Source organism: Pongo abelii, chromosome 5 (assembly GCF_028885655.2).
Source record: "Pongo abelii isolate AG06213 chromosome 5, NHGRI_mPonAbe1-v2.0_pri, whole genome shotgun sequence".
NCBI lineage: Eukaryota > Metazoa > Chordata > Mammalia > Primates > Hominidae > Pongo > Pongo abelii.
This window is the reverse complement of record NC_071990.2, coordinates 146,057,923-146,073,420: the sequence shown is the minus strand read 5'-3', so window position 1 is coordinate 146,073,420 and position 15,498 is coordinate 146,057,923. Positions and strand designations below refer to the sequence as shown.

Here is a 15,498-nt window from a genome sequence, read left to right as displayed (position 1 = left end):
AAGTTCTTTGAAACCAATGGGAACAAAGACAAAACATAACAGAATCTCTGGGACACAGCTAAAGCAGTGTTTAGAGGGAAATTTATAGCACTAACTGCCCACATGAGAAAGCCGGAAAGATCTAAAATCAACACCCTGATATCACAATTAAAAGAACTAGAGAAGCAAGAGCAAAACAAATTCAAAAGCTAGCAGAAGACAGAAATAACTAAGAGCAGAGCAGAACTAAAGGAGATAGAGACACAAAAACCCTTCAAAAAAATCAATGAACCCAGGAGCTGGTTTTTTGAAAAGATTAATGAAATAGATAAGCCACTAGCCAGACTAATAAAGAAGAAAAGAGAGAAGAATCAAATAGTCACACACAAAAAAAAGATAAAGGGGATATCACCAATGATCCCACAGAAATACAAACTACCATCAGAAAATACTATAAGCACCTCTACAAAAATGAACTAGAAAATGTAGAAGAAATGGATAAATCCCAGGACACATACACCCTCACAAGACTAAACCAGGAAGAAGTTGTATCCCTGAATAGACCAAAAACAAGTTCTGAAATTGAGGCAATAATTAATAGCCTACCAATCAACAAAAGCCCAGGACCAGATGGATTCACAGCTGAATTCTAACAGAGGTACTAAGAGGAGCTGGTACCATTCCTTCTGAAACTATTCCAAACAATAGAAAAAGAGGGACTCCTCCCTAATTCATTTTATGAGGCCAGTATTATCCTGATACCAAAACCTGGCAGAGACAAAACACAAAAAAGAAAATTTCAGGCCAATATCCCTGATGAACATCGATGCGATAATCCTCAATAAAATGCTGGCAAACTGAATCCAGCAGCATATCAAAAAGTGTATCCACCATGATCAAGTCGGCTTCATCTCTGGGATGCAAGGCTAGTTCAATGCAAATCAATAAATGTAATCCATACACAAATCAATAAACGTAATCCATCACATAAGCAGAACCAATGACACAAACCACATGATTATCTCAATAGATGCAGAAAAGGCCTTCGATAAAATTCAACACTCCTTCATGCTAAAAAACACTTAATAAACTAGGTATTAATTGAACATATCTCAAAATAATAAGAGCTATTTATGACAAACCCACAGCCAATATCATATTGAATGGGCAAAAGCTGAAAGCATTCCTTTTGAAAACTGTCACAAGAAAAGGATGCCCTCTCTCACCACTCCTATTCAATATAGTATTGGAAGTTCTGGCCAGGGCAATCAGGAAAGAGAAAGAAATAAAGCGTATTCAAATAGGAAGAGAAGAAGTCAAATTGTCTCTGTTTGCAGATGACATAATTGTATATTTAGAAAACCCCATAGTCTCAGCCCAAAAACTCCTTAAACTGATATGCAATTTCAGCAAAGTCTCAGGATACAAAATCAATGTGCAAAAATCACAAGCATTCTTATACACCAATAACAGAGAGCCAAATCATGAGTGAACTCCCATTCACAATTGCTGCAAAGAGAATTAAATAGCTAGGAATACAACTTACAAGCGATGTGAAGGACCTCTTCAAGGAGAACTACAAACCACTGCTCAATGAAATAAGAGAGGACACAAACAAATGGAAAAACATTCCATGCTCATGGATAGGAAGAATCAATATTGTGAAAATGGCCATACTGCTCAAAGTAATTTTTAGATTCAATGCTATTCCCATCAAGCTACCATTGACTTTCTTCACAGAATTAGAAAAAAACACTTTAAATTTCATATGGAACCAAAAAGAGCCCATATAGCCAAGAAAATCCTAAGCAAAAAGAACAAAGCTGGAGGCATCCAGCTGACTTCAAACTACACTATCAGGCTACAGTAACCAAAACAGCATGGTACTGGCACCAAAACAGATATATAGACCAATGGAACAGAACAGAGGCCTCAGAAATAATACCACACGTCTATAACTAACTGATCTTTGACAAACCTGACAAAAACAAGCAATAGGGAAAGGATTCCCTATTTAATAAATGGTGTTGGAAAAACAGGCTAGCCATATGCAGAAAACTAAAACTGGACCCCTTCCTTACACCTTATACAAGAATTAACTCAAGATGGATTAAAGACTTAAACGTAAGACCTAAAACCATAAAAGCCCTAGAAGAAAACCTAGGCAATACCATTCAGGACACTGGCATGGGCAAAGAGTTCATGATTAAGACACCAAAAGCAATGGCAACAAAAGCCAAAATTGACAAATAAGATCTATAAATTAAAGAGCTTCTGCAGAGCATAAGAAAGTACCATCATAGTGAACAGGCAACCTAGAGACTGGGAGAAAATTTTTGCAATCTATCCATCTGACAAAGGGCTAATATCCTGAATCTACAAGGAACTTGAACAAATTTACAAGAAAAAACAAACAACTCCATCAAAAAGTAGGTGAAGGATATGAACAGGCACTTCTCAAAAGAAGACATTTATGTGGCCAACAAACATATGAAAAAAAGCTCATTATCACTGGTCATTAGAGAAGTGCAAATCAAAACTACAATGAGATACCATCTCACACCAGGTAGAATGGCGATTATTAAAAAGTCAGGAAACAACAGATGCTGGAGAGGATGTGGAGAAACAGGAACACTTTTACACTGTTGGTGGGAGTGTAAATTAGTTCAACCATTATGGAAGAGGTGATTCCTCAAGGATCTAGAACTAGAAATATCATTTGACCCAGAAATCCCAGTACTGGGTATATACTCAAAGGATTATAAATCATTCTACTCTAAAGACATGCCCACGTATGTTTATTGCAGCACTATTCACAATAGCAAAGACTTGGAATCAACCCAAATGCCCATCAATGTTAGACTGGATAAAGAAAATGTGGCACATATACATCTTAGAATACTATGTAGCTATTAAAAATGTGATTTCATGTCCTTTGCAGGGACCTGGATGAAGTTGGAAACCATCATTCTCAGTAAACTAACACAGGAACAGAAAACCAAACACCACATGTTCTCACTCATAAGTGGGAATTGAACAATGAGAACACATGGACACAGGAAGGGTAACATCACACACTGGGGCCTGTTGGGGGCTGGAGGGCTAGGGGAAGGGTAGCATTAGGAGAAATACCTAAGGTAGATGATGGGTTAAGTGTGGCAAATGACCATGGCACGTGTATACCTATGTAACAAACTTGCACGTTCCACACATGTATCCCAGAACTTAAAGTATAACAATTAAAAAAAAAAAAAAAAAGCTAGTAGAAAAAAATTAGTGAATAATTAAATGAACCTGGAGTAGAGGTGGTCTTTCTAAGCACTAAAGGCAGAAATAATGAAGAAAAAGATGGATTTTGTTCATTAAAAAATATTCAGAAGGATTTACTTTTTTTCAAAAAAAAAAAAAAAAACTAAAAAAACAAAAAAGGAAGCTACAGTAATAAAAAAAATTATTTGCAATCAAACACAACTCACTAAGCATTGATAATCAGAACAGATAAAAAGCTCTGAATTAAAAGACCAATTTGGTGATAAAAAATGGTCAGAATTAGAGGAAAAAGTGGTATTTTTAACAGCGCTATAGAAGACCTATAAAATTGTCAAAAATGTTCTAATTAAATAACCAAAACATGATGTCAAGTGGAAATCCTCATTAGCATGTGGTGGGTGCACTATTTCTGAAGGACAATTGCATAATATGTGTAAGACTTAAAAATGGATATATTCCTGTCCCTTGATCAATACTTTTAGGGTTAAGAATTTGTCCTCAGGAAATAATTATGAATGTATGATATGGTTTAGTATATTCACCATAGCATTATCTATAATAGTGAAAATAGTAATAATTTAAATGGACATGAATAGAAAAATGAGAAAATAAAAAAATTAAGAATGAAATACTATGCATATCTCTAATATGCTATACAAAAACAAGTATAGGTAAAGAAAAATGCCAAAGATGTAAGTTTTTAAAAGAAGGTCAATAAATACTAGTTACAATAAAATTTATTTTTAAATATATGCTTTTGCATGTGCACATCGAAATGTGCTCAAAAAAATGAAAAAAATAACAGTATTGTTTGATTATAGGTGATTTTTGCTCCTGTTTTTTTGTATTACATTAGGCAAATTTCATTCAAATAGCTTCTATTACTTATGTTACTAATTGAAAAAGTAATGATTTTCAAAGTATACTGCATGAGGAAGATAATATGTCCTTGAAAAACTTAAATTTAACAAAAATAAAGTTTGGTGTCTTTGTTTTGCATTCATCCACAACACACCGATGACTTGCAATGCTCATTTCCCTCATACATTCCTTTCTTCACTTCCTTTACACTCACACAGCTCATGGCATGAACACGCTTTTCATGAGCTTTTTTCTAAACTGAAAATAGTCTTTCCAGTGTCTACTATCTTAACTTTCTCCCAGCTGTCATCTCCACAGAGCATTCAAAGTAAGCAGGAGTTGTGTCGCCCCACAACCTCTCAGCAAGGCCCTTCTCCTCAAGCCCACAGCAAATGTGTAGAGCTGTAGAGGGTGTCAAACTGATACTTGTGGCTTTATATAAACATCAGTCACAGTATTGATCATGTATATTCAGCACTTCCCACTAGTATACGTGCTTCTTTCTCAGGAAAGAGATTTAGGAAAACAGAATGCCTTGTTAAAAGAACTACTCGTGTTCCATTCAATTCTTTGTCTACTGCAGAAGCCAGAACCAGCAAATCAACTTTCTAATCTCTGTGATTTCAAAATACAGGGTTAAAGAAAACTCTTGTATTGATTTTTTAAAATTCTATTCCTATATTCTTTACATCTGTAAGTTTGCAATAGAAAGATTAGTTATTGGTTTTAAAATGTTATTAACGAAGAATTAAACTCAGCACAATTCTTTGTAAATACTCTGTAAATATGTGTCATTGATTTTAAAGGTGGTGAATTAGGCTTTTAAGTACTATATAAACATAATACCTATAAAGGCCTTGATGATCCATGAATGTAATGCTTTTGGAATCAAGATAAAAATATCTTATTAAAAGAGCTGTTTTACAAATAACCCCATTAAAAAGTGGGCAAAGAAAATGAACAGACACTTCACAAAAGACATACTAGCAGCCAACAACACATGAAAAAATGCTCAACATCACTAACATTAGAGAAATGCAAATTGAAACCACAATGAGATACCATCTCACACCATTCAGAATGGCTATTATTAAAAAGTCAAAAAATAACAGATGTTGGCAAGGTTGCAGAGAAAAAGGAACACTTTTATACTGTTGGTGGGAATGTAAATTAGTTCAGCCTCTGTGGAAAGCAGTTTAGAAATCTCTCAAAGAACTTCAAACAGAATTCTGATTACCGATACAGAAATCTGATTACTGGGTATATAGGCAAAGGAAAATAAACTGTTCTACCAAAAAGACACATGCACTCATATGTTCATCAGCACTATTCACAAGAGCAAGGACATGTCATCAACCTAGGTGCCCATCAATGGTGGATTGGATAAAGAAAATGTGATACATACACACCATGGAATACTATACAACCATAAAAAAGAATGAAATCATGTCCATTACAGCAACATGGATGCAGCTGGAGGCCATTATCCTAAGTGAATTAATGGAGGAATGGGAAACCAATTACCACATGTTCTCTCTTACAAGTGGGAGTTAAACATTGGGTACGCAAGGCCATAAAGAAGGGAACGATAAACACTGGGGACTAGTAGAGGGGCGAGAAACAGAGGGAGGCATGAGCTGAAAAACTACCTAGTGGGTACGATGCTCACTACCTGGGTGATGGGATCATTCATACCCCAAACCTCAGCATTACACAATATATCCATGTAACAAACCTATACATGTACCCCTTAATCTAAAAGTAGAAATTATAAAGAAAATAAAATATAATCATTGTTTTTAAAATATTTTTTCTTAGGACAGAGAAGAGGAAAAACAATGCAAAAAAGAAAAGGCTAGATTTAATATGAAATGGAGGGACATGGTATCCAACCAGGTCGCCCAGAACAAATGCCATGTTATGCTGGCATCATGCTGATATTTCATCTGAACTGCAACTTACTTTAGCCCAGGAAATTTCTGTATCCAAGTCACCAAGCAGACCTTCTGAAGTGGACTTCTGTACCAATTCAGTTTCAGTAGCAGAAAGCCATTCAGAGAGAGAAGCAGCCTCTTTCTTCATTTTCCGAGCCAACTGTGATGCTCTTTCCAGATCCTGTTTTCCTTCTGTCACCTGAGACGGAGAGAGAGACAGGGAGAGACTGAGACTGAGATGGGAATGAACATAAATGAGAATGAATCAGAATGTTAACTAAAGATCCAAACTGATTCATATATAACCCCCAAGACATACATAACCTTTGTCTTAGCACCTTTCAATCCTCTAAGCTTGTATTTCTGCAAGGAGGCAATATACTGTAGTGGTTAAGTGCCAGGCAATCCTGGGTTTTCATCTTAGCTCTATCATTAATTTCCTAAGTGACACTGGCAGAGGGATAGCCCTCAAAAGATTGGGATGAGGCTGGGCGCAGTGGCTCATGTCTATAATCCCAGCACTTTGGGAGGCCGAGGCAGGCAAATCTTTTGAGTCCAAGAGTTCAAGACCAGCCTGGGAAACATGACAAGACCTCATTTCTACAAAAAATACAAAAAATTAGCCAGTATGGTGGTGCATGCCCGTAGTTCCAGCTGATCAGTAGGCTGAGGTGGGAGAATCGCTTGAGCCCTGGAGGCTGGGGCTGCAGTGAGCCGTGATCCTGCCATTGCACTCCAGCCTGGGCAACAGAGCAAGACCCCGTCCCAAAAAAAAAAAAAAAAAGATTGTTATGAGTATTAAGCGAGAAAAACACACATAAAGGGGCAGAAATAAAGTTAAAAAACCACTAGTATCTATTATAATTTTGAACATAAGATATCTTAGAATCCTCTCCATGAAGGAAATATACTGTATTATAGTAACTTGAGGGGAAAATAGCAACATTTTCGCAATTATACGTTTTATAATTAACCACTTTAACTTAAAATGCAATACATGACTATACAACCTAAACCTTATTATTATTTTACTCTCGTTGTTGACAGAAAATAAATGAACTTAACTAACATTTACCAAGCTCTTAATACAGCTTCCGTGTTGTGCTAAGGAATCTTACACATGTATGCAATAAAAATTCACAAAGCCTCTTTCTACTTTATGGATAATGAAAATGAAACTTAAAGAGGTTAAGGCCAAGGCCAGGGTGGTACAATCTTTGGATTGAGCCATGCCATTCTGGCTTCTACCGCCATCACTCCCAGACATTGCCCTTGCTAAGTTCAATAATGACCCCAATGGCAACTGATCTAATAAATATGTTTACATGGACGTCATATTTAACTTTCAAAATATCCAAAACAGGTAACTACACTCATTGTCAAAATACCATCTTCCCCTAGCTTTCCAGACCTAGTACTCACCTGTGTCCCTACCACTTCTTGCTACTTATATTAGGTTCTTTTGCAAGCTCATCTTCCTGAGATTTCTTACTAAATGATGTAATTCTTAAGACTTGGTTGAGGGCCCTCTTCTTTCACTATATCCTGTTCCTAGACAATCTATCATCCCTGATTACTTTAATTACCACCTCTACACAGATGACTCATAAAATCCACCTCTTCAGTCCAGATATATTCTCCAGACCTGAATAACCATGTGAGTACCCGACATTTCCAATTAACATTCTCAAAGGTACTTAAAATGTCAACATGTCCAATACATACCTGTGATTTCTGCATGCTTCTACCTTTTTTTTTTTTTTTTTTTTGAGACAGAGTTTCACTCTTGTTGCCTAGGCTGGAGTGCAGTGGTGCGATCTTGACTCACTGCAAACTCAGCCTCCCAGGTTCAAGTGATTCTCCTGCCTCAGCCTCCCGAGTAGCTGGGATTACAGGCACACGCCACCACACTCAGCAAATTTTTTTTTTTTTTTGAGTGGAGACGGGTTTTTGCCATGTTGGCCGGGCTGGTCTCAAACCCCTGACCTCAGGTGATCCACCACCCTGGCCTCTCAAATTGCAAAGATTACAGGCATAAGCCACCACACCCGGACCTCTATCTTTTCTTATAGCACCCATCTCAATGGCCACACCATCCACATCATCAAGCCAGAAACCCAGGAGTCATCCTTCATCTCTCCTCCTGGACCAAGTCCTGTTGATTTCACTTCCTACATATGTCTGAAATCAATTCACTCACTCCATCTCCACTCTCCATCCTAGTTCAAGGTACAACCATCTCTCACCAAGAGTACAACAATGACTTCCTAACTAGTCTCCTCACATCCACTCCAGCCTCTCTCCAACTCCTCTTCCAAAATGCAGTGAGTAATCCTTTAAAAGACATATCTGAGTATGTGATTTGCCTACTACAACCTGTGCAATAACTGCTTAAGACACAGACTTTAATCTGTAACACAAACTCTATGACATTGGCAGGATTTCGTCTAATCCTGTCTCCCTAGCACCATGTTCCCCACACTGGCTCTCTCTGCTCTAGCCACATAAATGTACCACACTGCCTCCTGCCTTAGAGCTTTTATATATACTGTTTTATCAATCTCGAAATCTCCTCTGGTTTCACCCAGGTTACTCCTACCCAGACTTCAGATCTCAGCTTATGCATCACCTCCTCAGGGAAGCCTTCCTAACACAAGACTGGGTGAAACCCCCCTTTACCTATACTCTTAAAGAACCATGTACATTCTTCATAACTCTTCAGACTGATAATGTGACATCATTTCATGTAACTACTCAATGAACTCCTCTTTCACTACCCTAAGTTCCATTAGACAAAGAGACAATTTATATCTTTCCTCACCATTGTCTCTTTGTATAATTTCTGACACAGAGTAAAATCTCAATTGAGTGCAACTTTAAATGATAAAATTAATTAATACTAAAATTCTGGTCACAATTGGAGAATTAGTGCAAAAACCAGCAATACCATTCCATTCATAAAATGCCCAGTCAGTGAATAAATATAATAATATTTAATGAATAACCAGCTGTATAATTCCAAAAAGAAGCTCTAAGGTATGTGTTCTAGACATGTAATGCATCAAAATGTATCACATCAACAATCTAAGCTTGCAGAAGTGAGATCAGAATCACCTAGAAAAAGTATAAACTGGTCATTCTGATTTCAATTGGAAACAAAATTTCAGCTATTTTTCTCTGGGCTTATATAGAAACTTCAATATTACCTCAACGGTAAGTAGTTAATATTTCCTAACTGAAGGAGGATCCAAAATACTATCAAACATGGGTTTTCAGTATTACCTACTAAGGTTTCACACTTCCACACATTCTTTGCTCTCCTGCGTTCAGGGCAAAAATTCAGTTACTCACAGAAAATGCTCAACAACTCCTGCATGGATTCACTAAAATGCCCAAATTAGAGATATTTCTTGCCAGGATTTCTTTTTTTTTTCTTTTTATTATTATTATCATTATTATTATTATTATTATTATTATTATTATTATTATACTTTAGGCTCTATGATACATGTGCGCAACGTACAGGTAAGTTACATATGTATACATGGGCCATGCTGGTGCGCTGCACCCACCAACTCATCATCTAGCATTAGGTGTATCTCTCAGTTCTATCCCTCCCCCTCCCCCGACCCCACAACAGTCCCCGAAGTGTGATGTTCCCCTTCCTGTGTCCATGTGTTCTCATTGTTCAATTCCCACCTATGAGTGAGAATATGCGGTGTTTGGTTTTTTGTTCTTGCGATAGTTTACTGAGAATGATGATTTCCAATTTCATCCATGTCCCTAAAAAGGACATGAACTCATCCTTTTTTATGGCTGCATAGTATTCCATGGTGTATATGTGCCACATTTTCTTAATCCAGTCTATCATTGTTAGACATTTGGGTTGGTTCCAAGTCTTTGCTATTGTGAATAATGCTGCAATAAACATACGTGTGCATGTGTCTTTATAGCAGCATGATTTATAGTCCTTTGGGTATATACCCAGTAATGGGATGGCTGGGTCAAATGGAATTTCTAGTTCTAGATCCCTGAGGAATCGCCACACTGACTTCCACAAGGGTTGAACTAGTTTACAGTCCCACCAACAGTGTAAAAGTGTTCCTGTTTCTCCACATCCTCTCCAGCACCTGTTGTTTCCTGACTTTTTAATGATTGCCATTCTAACTGGTGTGAGATGGTATCTCATTGTGGTTTTGATTTGCATTTCTCTGATGTCCAGTGATGGTGAGCATTTTTTCATGTGTTTTTTGGCTGCATAAATGTCTTCTTTTGAGAAGTGTCTGTTCATGTCCTTCGCCCACTTTTTGATGGGGTTGTTTGTTTTTTTCTTGTAAATTTGTTGGAGTTCATTGTAGATTCTGGATATTAGCCCTTTGTCAGATGAGTAGGTTGCGAAAATTTTCTCCCATTTTGTAGGTTGCCTGTTCACTCTGATGGTAGTTTCCTTTGCTGTGCAGAAGCTCCTTAGTTTAATTAGATCCCATTTGTCAATTTTGGCTTTTGTTGCCATTGCTTTTGGTGTTTTAGACATGAAGTCCTTGCCCATGCCTATGTCCTGAATGGTAATGCCTAGGTTTTCTTCTAGGGTTTTTATGGTTTTAGGTCTAACATTTAAGTCTTTAATCCATCTTGAATTGATTTTTGTATAAGGTGTAAGGAAGGGATCCAGTTTCAGCTTTCTACATATGGCTAGCCAGTTTTCCCAGCACCATTTATTAAATAGGGAATCCTTTCCCCATTTCTTGTTTTTGTCAGGTTTGTCAAAGATCAGATAGTTGTAGATATGTGGCATTATTTCTGATGGCTCTGTTCTGTTGCATTGATCTATATCTCTGTTTTGGTACCAGTACCATGCTGTTTTGGTTACTGTAGCCTTGTAGTATAGTTTGAAGTCAGGTAGCGTGATGCCTCCAGCTTTGTTCTTTTGGCTTAGGATTGACTTGGCGATGCGGGCTCTTTTTTGGTTCCATATGAACTTTAAAGTAGTTTTTTCCAATTCTGTGAAGAAAGTCATTGGTAGCTTGATGGGGATGGCATTGAATCTGTAAATTACCTTGGGAAGGATGGTCATTTTCATGATATTGATTCTTCCTACCCATGAGCATGGAATGTTCTTCCATTTGTTTGTATCCTCTTTAATTTCCTTGAGCAGTGGTTTGTAGTTCTCCTTGAAGAGGTCCTTCACATCCCTTGTAAGTTGGATTCCTAGGTATTTTATTCTCTTTGAAGCAATTGTGAATGGGAGTTCACTCATGATTTGGCTCTCTGTTTGTCTGTTATTGATGTATAAGAATGCTTGTGATTTTTGTACATTGATTTTGTATCCTGAGACTTTGCTGAAGTTGCTTATCAGCTTAAGGAGATTTTGGGCTGAGACAATGGGGTTTTCTAGATATACTATCATGTCATCTGCAAACAGGGACAATTTGACTTCCTCTTTTCCTAACTGAATACCCTTGATTTCCTTCTCTTGCCTAATTGCCCTGGCCAGAACTTCCAACACTATGTTGAATAGAAGTGGTGAGAGAGGGCATCGCTGTCTTGTGCCAGTTTTCAAAGGGAATGCTTCCAGTTTTTGCCCATTCAGTATGATATTGGCTGTGGGTTTGTCATAAATAGCTCTTATTATTTTGAGATACGTCCCATCAATACCTAATTTATTGAGAGTTTTTAGCATGAAGGGTTGTTGAATTTTGTCAAAGGCCTTTTCTGCATCTATTGAGATAATCATGTGATTTTTGTCTTTGGTTCTGTTTATATGCTGGATTACATTTATTGATTTGCATATATTGAACCAGCCTTGCATCCCAGGGATGAAGCCCACTTGATCATGGTGGATAAGCTTTTTGATGGCTGCTGGATTCTGTTTGCCAGTATATTATTGAGGATTTTTGCATCAATGTTCATCAAGGATATTGGTCTAAAATTCTCTTCTTTTGTTGTGTCTCTGCCAGGCTTTGGTATCAGGATGATGCTGGCCTCATAAAATGAGTTAGGGAGGATTCCCTCTTTTTCTATTGATTGAAATAGTTTCAGAAGGAATGGTACCAGCTCCTCCTTGTACCTCTGGTAGAATTCGGCTGTGAACCCATCTGGTCCTGGACTTTTTTTGGTTGGTAAGCTATTGATTATTGCCACAATTTCAGCTCCTGTTATTGGTCTATTCAGAGATTCAACTTCTTCTTGGTTTAGTCTTGAGAGGGTGTATGTGTTGAGGAATTTATCCATTTCTTCTAGATTTTCTAGTTTATTTGCGTAGAGGTGTTTGTAATATTCTCTGATGGTAGTTTGTATTTCTGTGGGATCAGTGGTGATATCCCCTTTATCATTTTTTATTGCATCTATTTGATTCTTCTCTCTTTTTTTCTTTATTAATCTTGCTAACGGTCTATCAATTTTGTTGATCCTTTCAAAAAACCAGCTCCTGGATTCATTTATTTTTTGAAGGGTTTTTTGTGTCCCTATTTCCTTCAGTTCTGCTCTGATTTTAGTTATTTCTTGCCTTCTGCTAGCTTTTGAATGTGTTTGCTCTTGCTTTTCTAGTTCTTTTAATTGTGATGTTAGGGTGTCAATTTTGGATCTTTCCTGCTTTCTCTTGTGGGCATTTAGTGCTATAAATTTCCCTCTACACACTGCTTTGAATGCATCCCAGAGATTCTGGTATGTTGTGTCTTGGTTCTCATTGGTTTCAAAGAACATCTTTATTTCTGCCTTCATTTCGTTATGTACCCAGTAGTCATTCAGGAGCAGGTTGTTCAGTTTCCACGTAGTTGAGCGGTTTTGAGTGAGATTCTTAATCCTGAGTTCTAGCTTGATTGCACTGTGATCTGAGAGATAGTTTGTTATAATTTCTGTTCTTTTACATTTATTGAGGAGAGCTTTACTTCCAAGTATATGGTCAATTTTGGAATAGGTGTGGTGTGGTGCTGAAAAAAATGTATATTCTGTTGATTTGGGGTGGAGAGTTCTGTAGATGTCTATTAGGTCCGCTTGGTGCAGAGCTGAGTTCAATTCCTGGGTATCCTTGTTGACTTTCTGTTTCGTTGATCTGTCTAATGTTGACAGTGGGGTGTTAAAGTCTCCCATTATTAATGTGTGGGAGTCTAAGTCTCTTTGTAGGTCACTCAGGACTTGCTTTATGAATCTGGGTGCTCCTGTATTGGGTGCATATATATTTAGGATAGTTAGCTCTTCTTGTTGAATTAATCCCTTTACCATTATGTAATGGCCTTCTTTGTCTCTTTTGATCTTTGTTGGTTTAAAGTCTGTTTTATCAGAGACTAGGATTGCAACCCCTGCCTTTGTTTGTTTTCCATTTGCTTGGTAGATCTTCCTCTATCCTTTTATTTTGAGCCTATGTGTGTCTCTGCATGTGAGATGGGTTTCCTGAATACAGCACACTGATGGGTCTTGAGTCTTTATCCAATTTGCCAGTCTGTGTCTTTTAATTGGAGCATTTAGTCCATTTACATTTAAAGTTAACATTGTTATGTGTGCATCTGATCCTGTCACTATGATGTTAGCTGGTTATTTTGCTCGTTAGTTGATGCAGTCTTTTCCTAGTCTCGATGGTCTTTACATTTCGGTATGATTTTGCAGTGGCTGGTACCGGTTGTGCCTTTCCATGTTTAGCGCTTCCTTCAGGAGCTCTTTTAGGGCAGGCCTGGTGGTGACAAAATCTCTCAGCATTTGCTTGTCTGTAAAGGATTTTATTTCTCCTTCACTTATGAAGCTTAGTTTGGCAAGACTTTTCTTTAAGAATGTTGAATATTGGCCCCCACTCTCTTCTGGCTTGTAGGGTTTCTGCCGAGAGATCCGCTGTTAGTCTGATGGGCTTCCCTTTGATGGTAACCCGACCTTTCTCTCTGGCTGCCCTTAACATTTTTTCCTTCATTTCAACTTTGGTGAATCTGACAATTATGTGTCTTGGAGTTGCTCTTCTCGAGGAGTATCTTTGTGGCGTTCTCTGTATTTCCTGAATCTGAATGTTGGCCTGCCTTGCTAGATTGGGGAAGTTCTCCTGGATAATATCCTGCAGAGTGTTTTCCAACTTGTTCCCATTCTCCCCGTCACTTTCAGGTACACCAATCAGACGTAGATTTGGTCTTTTCACATAGTCCCACATTTCTTGGAGGCTTTGTTCGTTTCTTTTTATTCTTTTTTCTCTAAACTTCCCTTCTCGCTTCATTTCATTCATTTCATCTTCCAGGGCTGATACCCTTTCTTCCATTTGATCGCATCGGCTCCTGAGGCTTCTGCATTCTTCACGTAGTTCTCGAGCCTTGGTTTTCAGCTCCATCAGCTCCTTTAAGCACTTCTCTGTATTGGTTATTCTAGTTATACATTCTTCTAAATTTTTTTCAAAGTTTTCAACTTCTTTGCCTTTGGTTTGAATATCCTCCCGTAGCTCGGAGTAATTTGATCGTCTGAAGCCTTCTTCTCTCAGCTCATCAAAGTCATTCTCCGTCCAGCTTTGTTCCGTTGCTGGTGAGGAACTGCGTTCCTTTGGAGGAGGAGAGGTACTCTGCTTTTTAGAGTTTCCAGTTTTTCTGCTCTGTTTTTTACCCATTTTTGTGGTTTTATCTACTTTTGGTCTTTGATGATGGTGATGTACAGATGGGTTTTTGGTGTGGATGTCCTTTTCTGTTAGTTTTCCTTCTAACAGACAGGACCCTCAGCTGCAGGTCTGTTGGAGTACCTGGCCGGCCGGCCGTGTGAGGTGTCAGTCTGCCCCTGCTGGGGGGTGCCTCCCAGTTAGGCTGCTCAGTGGTCAGGGGTCAGGGACCCACTTGAGGAGGCAGTCAGCCCGTTCTCAGATCTCCAGTTGGGTGCTGGGAGAACCACTGCTCTCCTCAAAGCTGTCAGACAGGGACATTTAAGTCTGCAGAGGTTACTGCTGTCTTTTTGTTTGTCTGTGCCCTGCCCCCAGAGGTGGAGCCTACAGAGGCAGGCAGGCCTCCTTGAGCTGTGGTGGGCTCCACCCAGTTCAAGCTTCCAGGCTGCTTTGTTTACCTAAGCGAGCCTGGGCAATGACGGGCGCCCCTCCCCCAGCCTCGCTGCCGACTTGCTGTTTGATCTCAGACTGCTGTGCTAGCAATCAGCGAGACTCCGTGGGCGTAGGACCCTCTGAGCCAGGTGCGGGCTATACTCTCCTGGGGCACTGTTTCCTAAGCCCGTCGGAAAAGCACAGTATTCGGGTGGGAGTGGCCCGATTTTCCAGGTGCCGTCTGTCACCCCTGGAAAGGGAACTCCCTGACCCCTTGCGCTTCCCGAGTGAGGCAATGCCTCGCCCCTGCTTCGGCTGGTGCACGGTGTGCTCACCCACTGACCTGCGCCCACTGTCTGGCACTCCCTAGTGAGATGAACACGGTACCTCAGATGGAAATGCAGAAATCACCCGTCTTCTGCGTCGCTCGCGCTGGGAGCTGTAGACCGGAGCTGTTCCTATTCT

The 15,498-nt window shown here is 38.9% G+C and overlaps 1 protein-coding gene across 8 annotated transcripts in view; it reads right to left on the bottom strand.

The window, feature by feature from the left end:
• UTRN (utrophin) overlaps nucleotides 1–15,498 on the bottom strand; it is a 573,989-nt gene that overhangs the window by 347,994 nt on the left and 210,497 nt on the right. For all 8 annotated transcript variants that reach the window (XM_063724628.1, NM_001372253.1, XM_024247835.3 and 5 more), the window contains 1 exon segment: nucleotides 6,073–6,243. In XM_063724628.1, coding sequence (XP_063580698.1) covers nucleotides 6,073–6,243 — 171 coding nt within the window.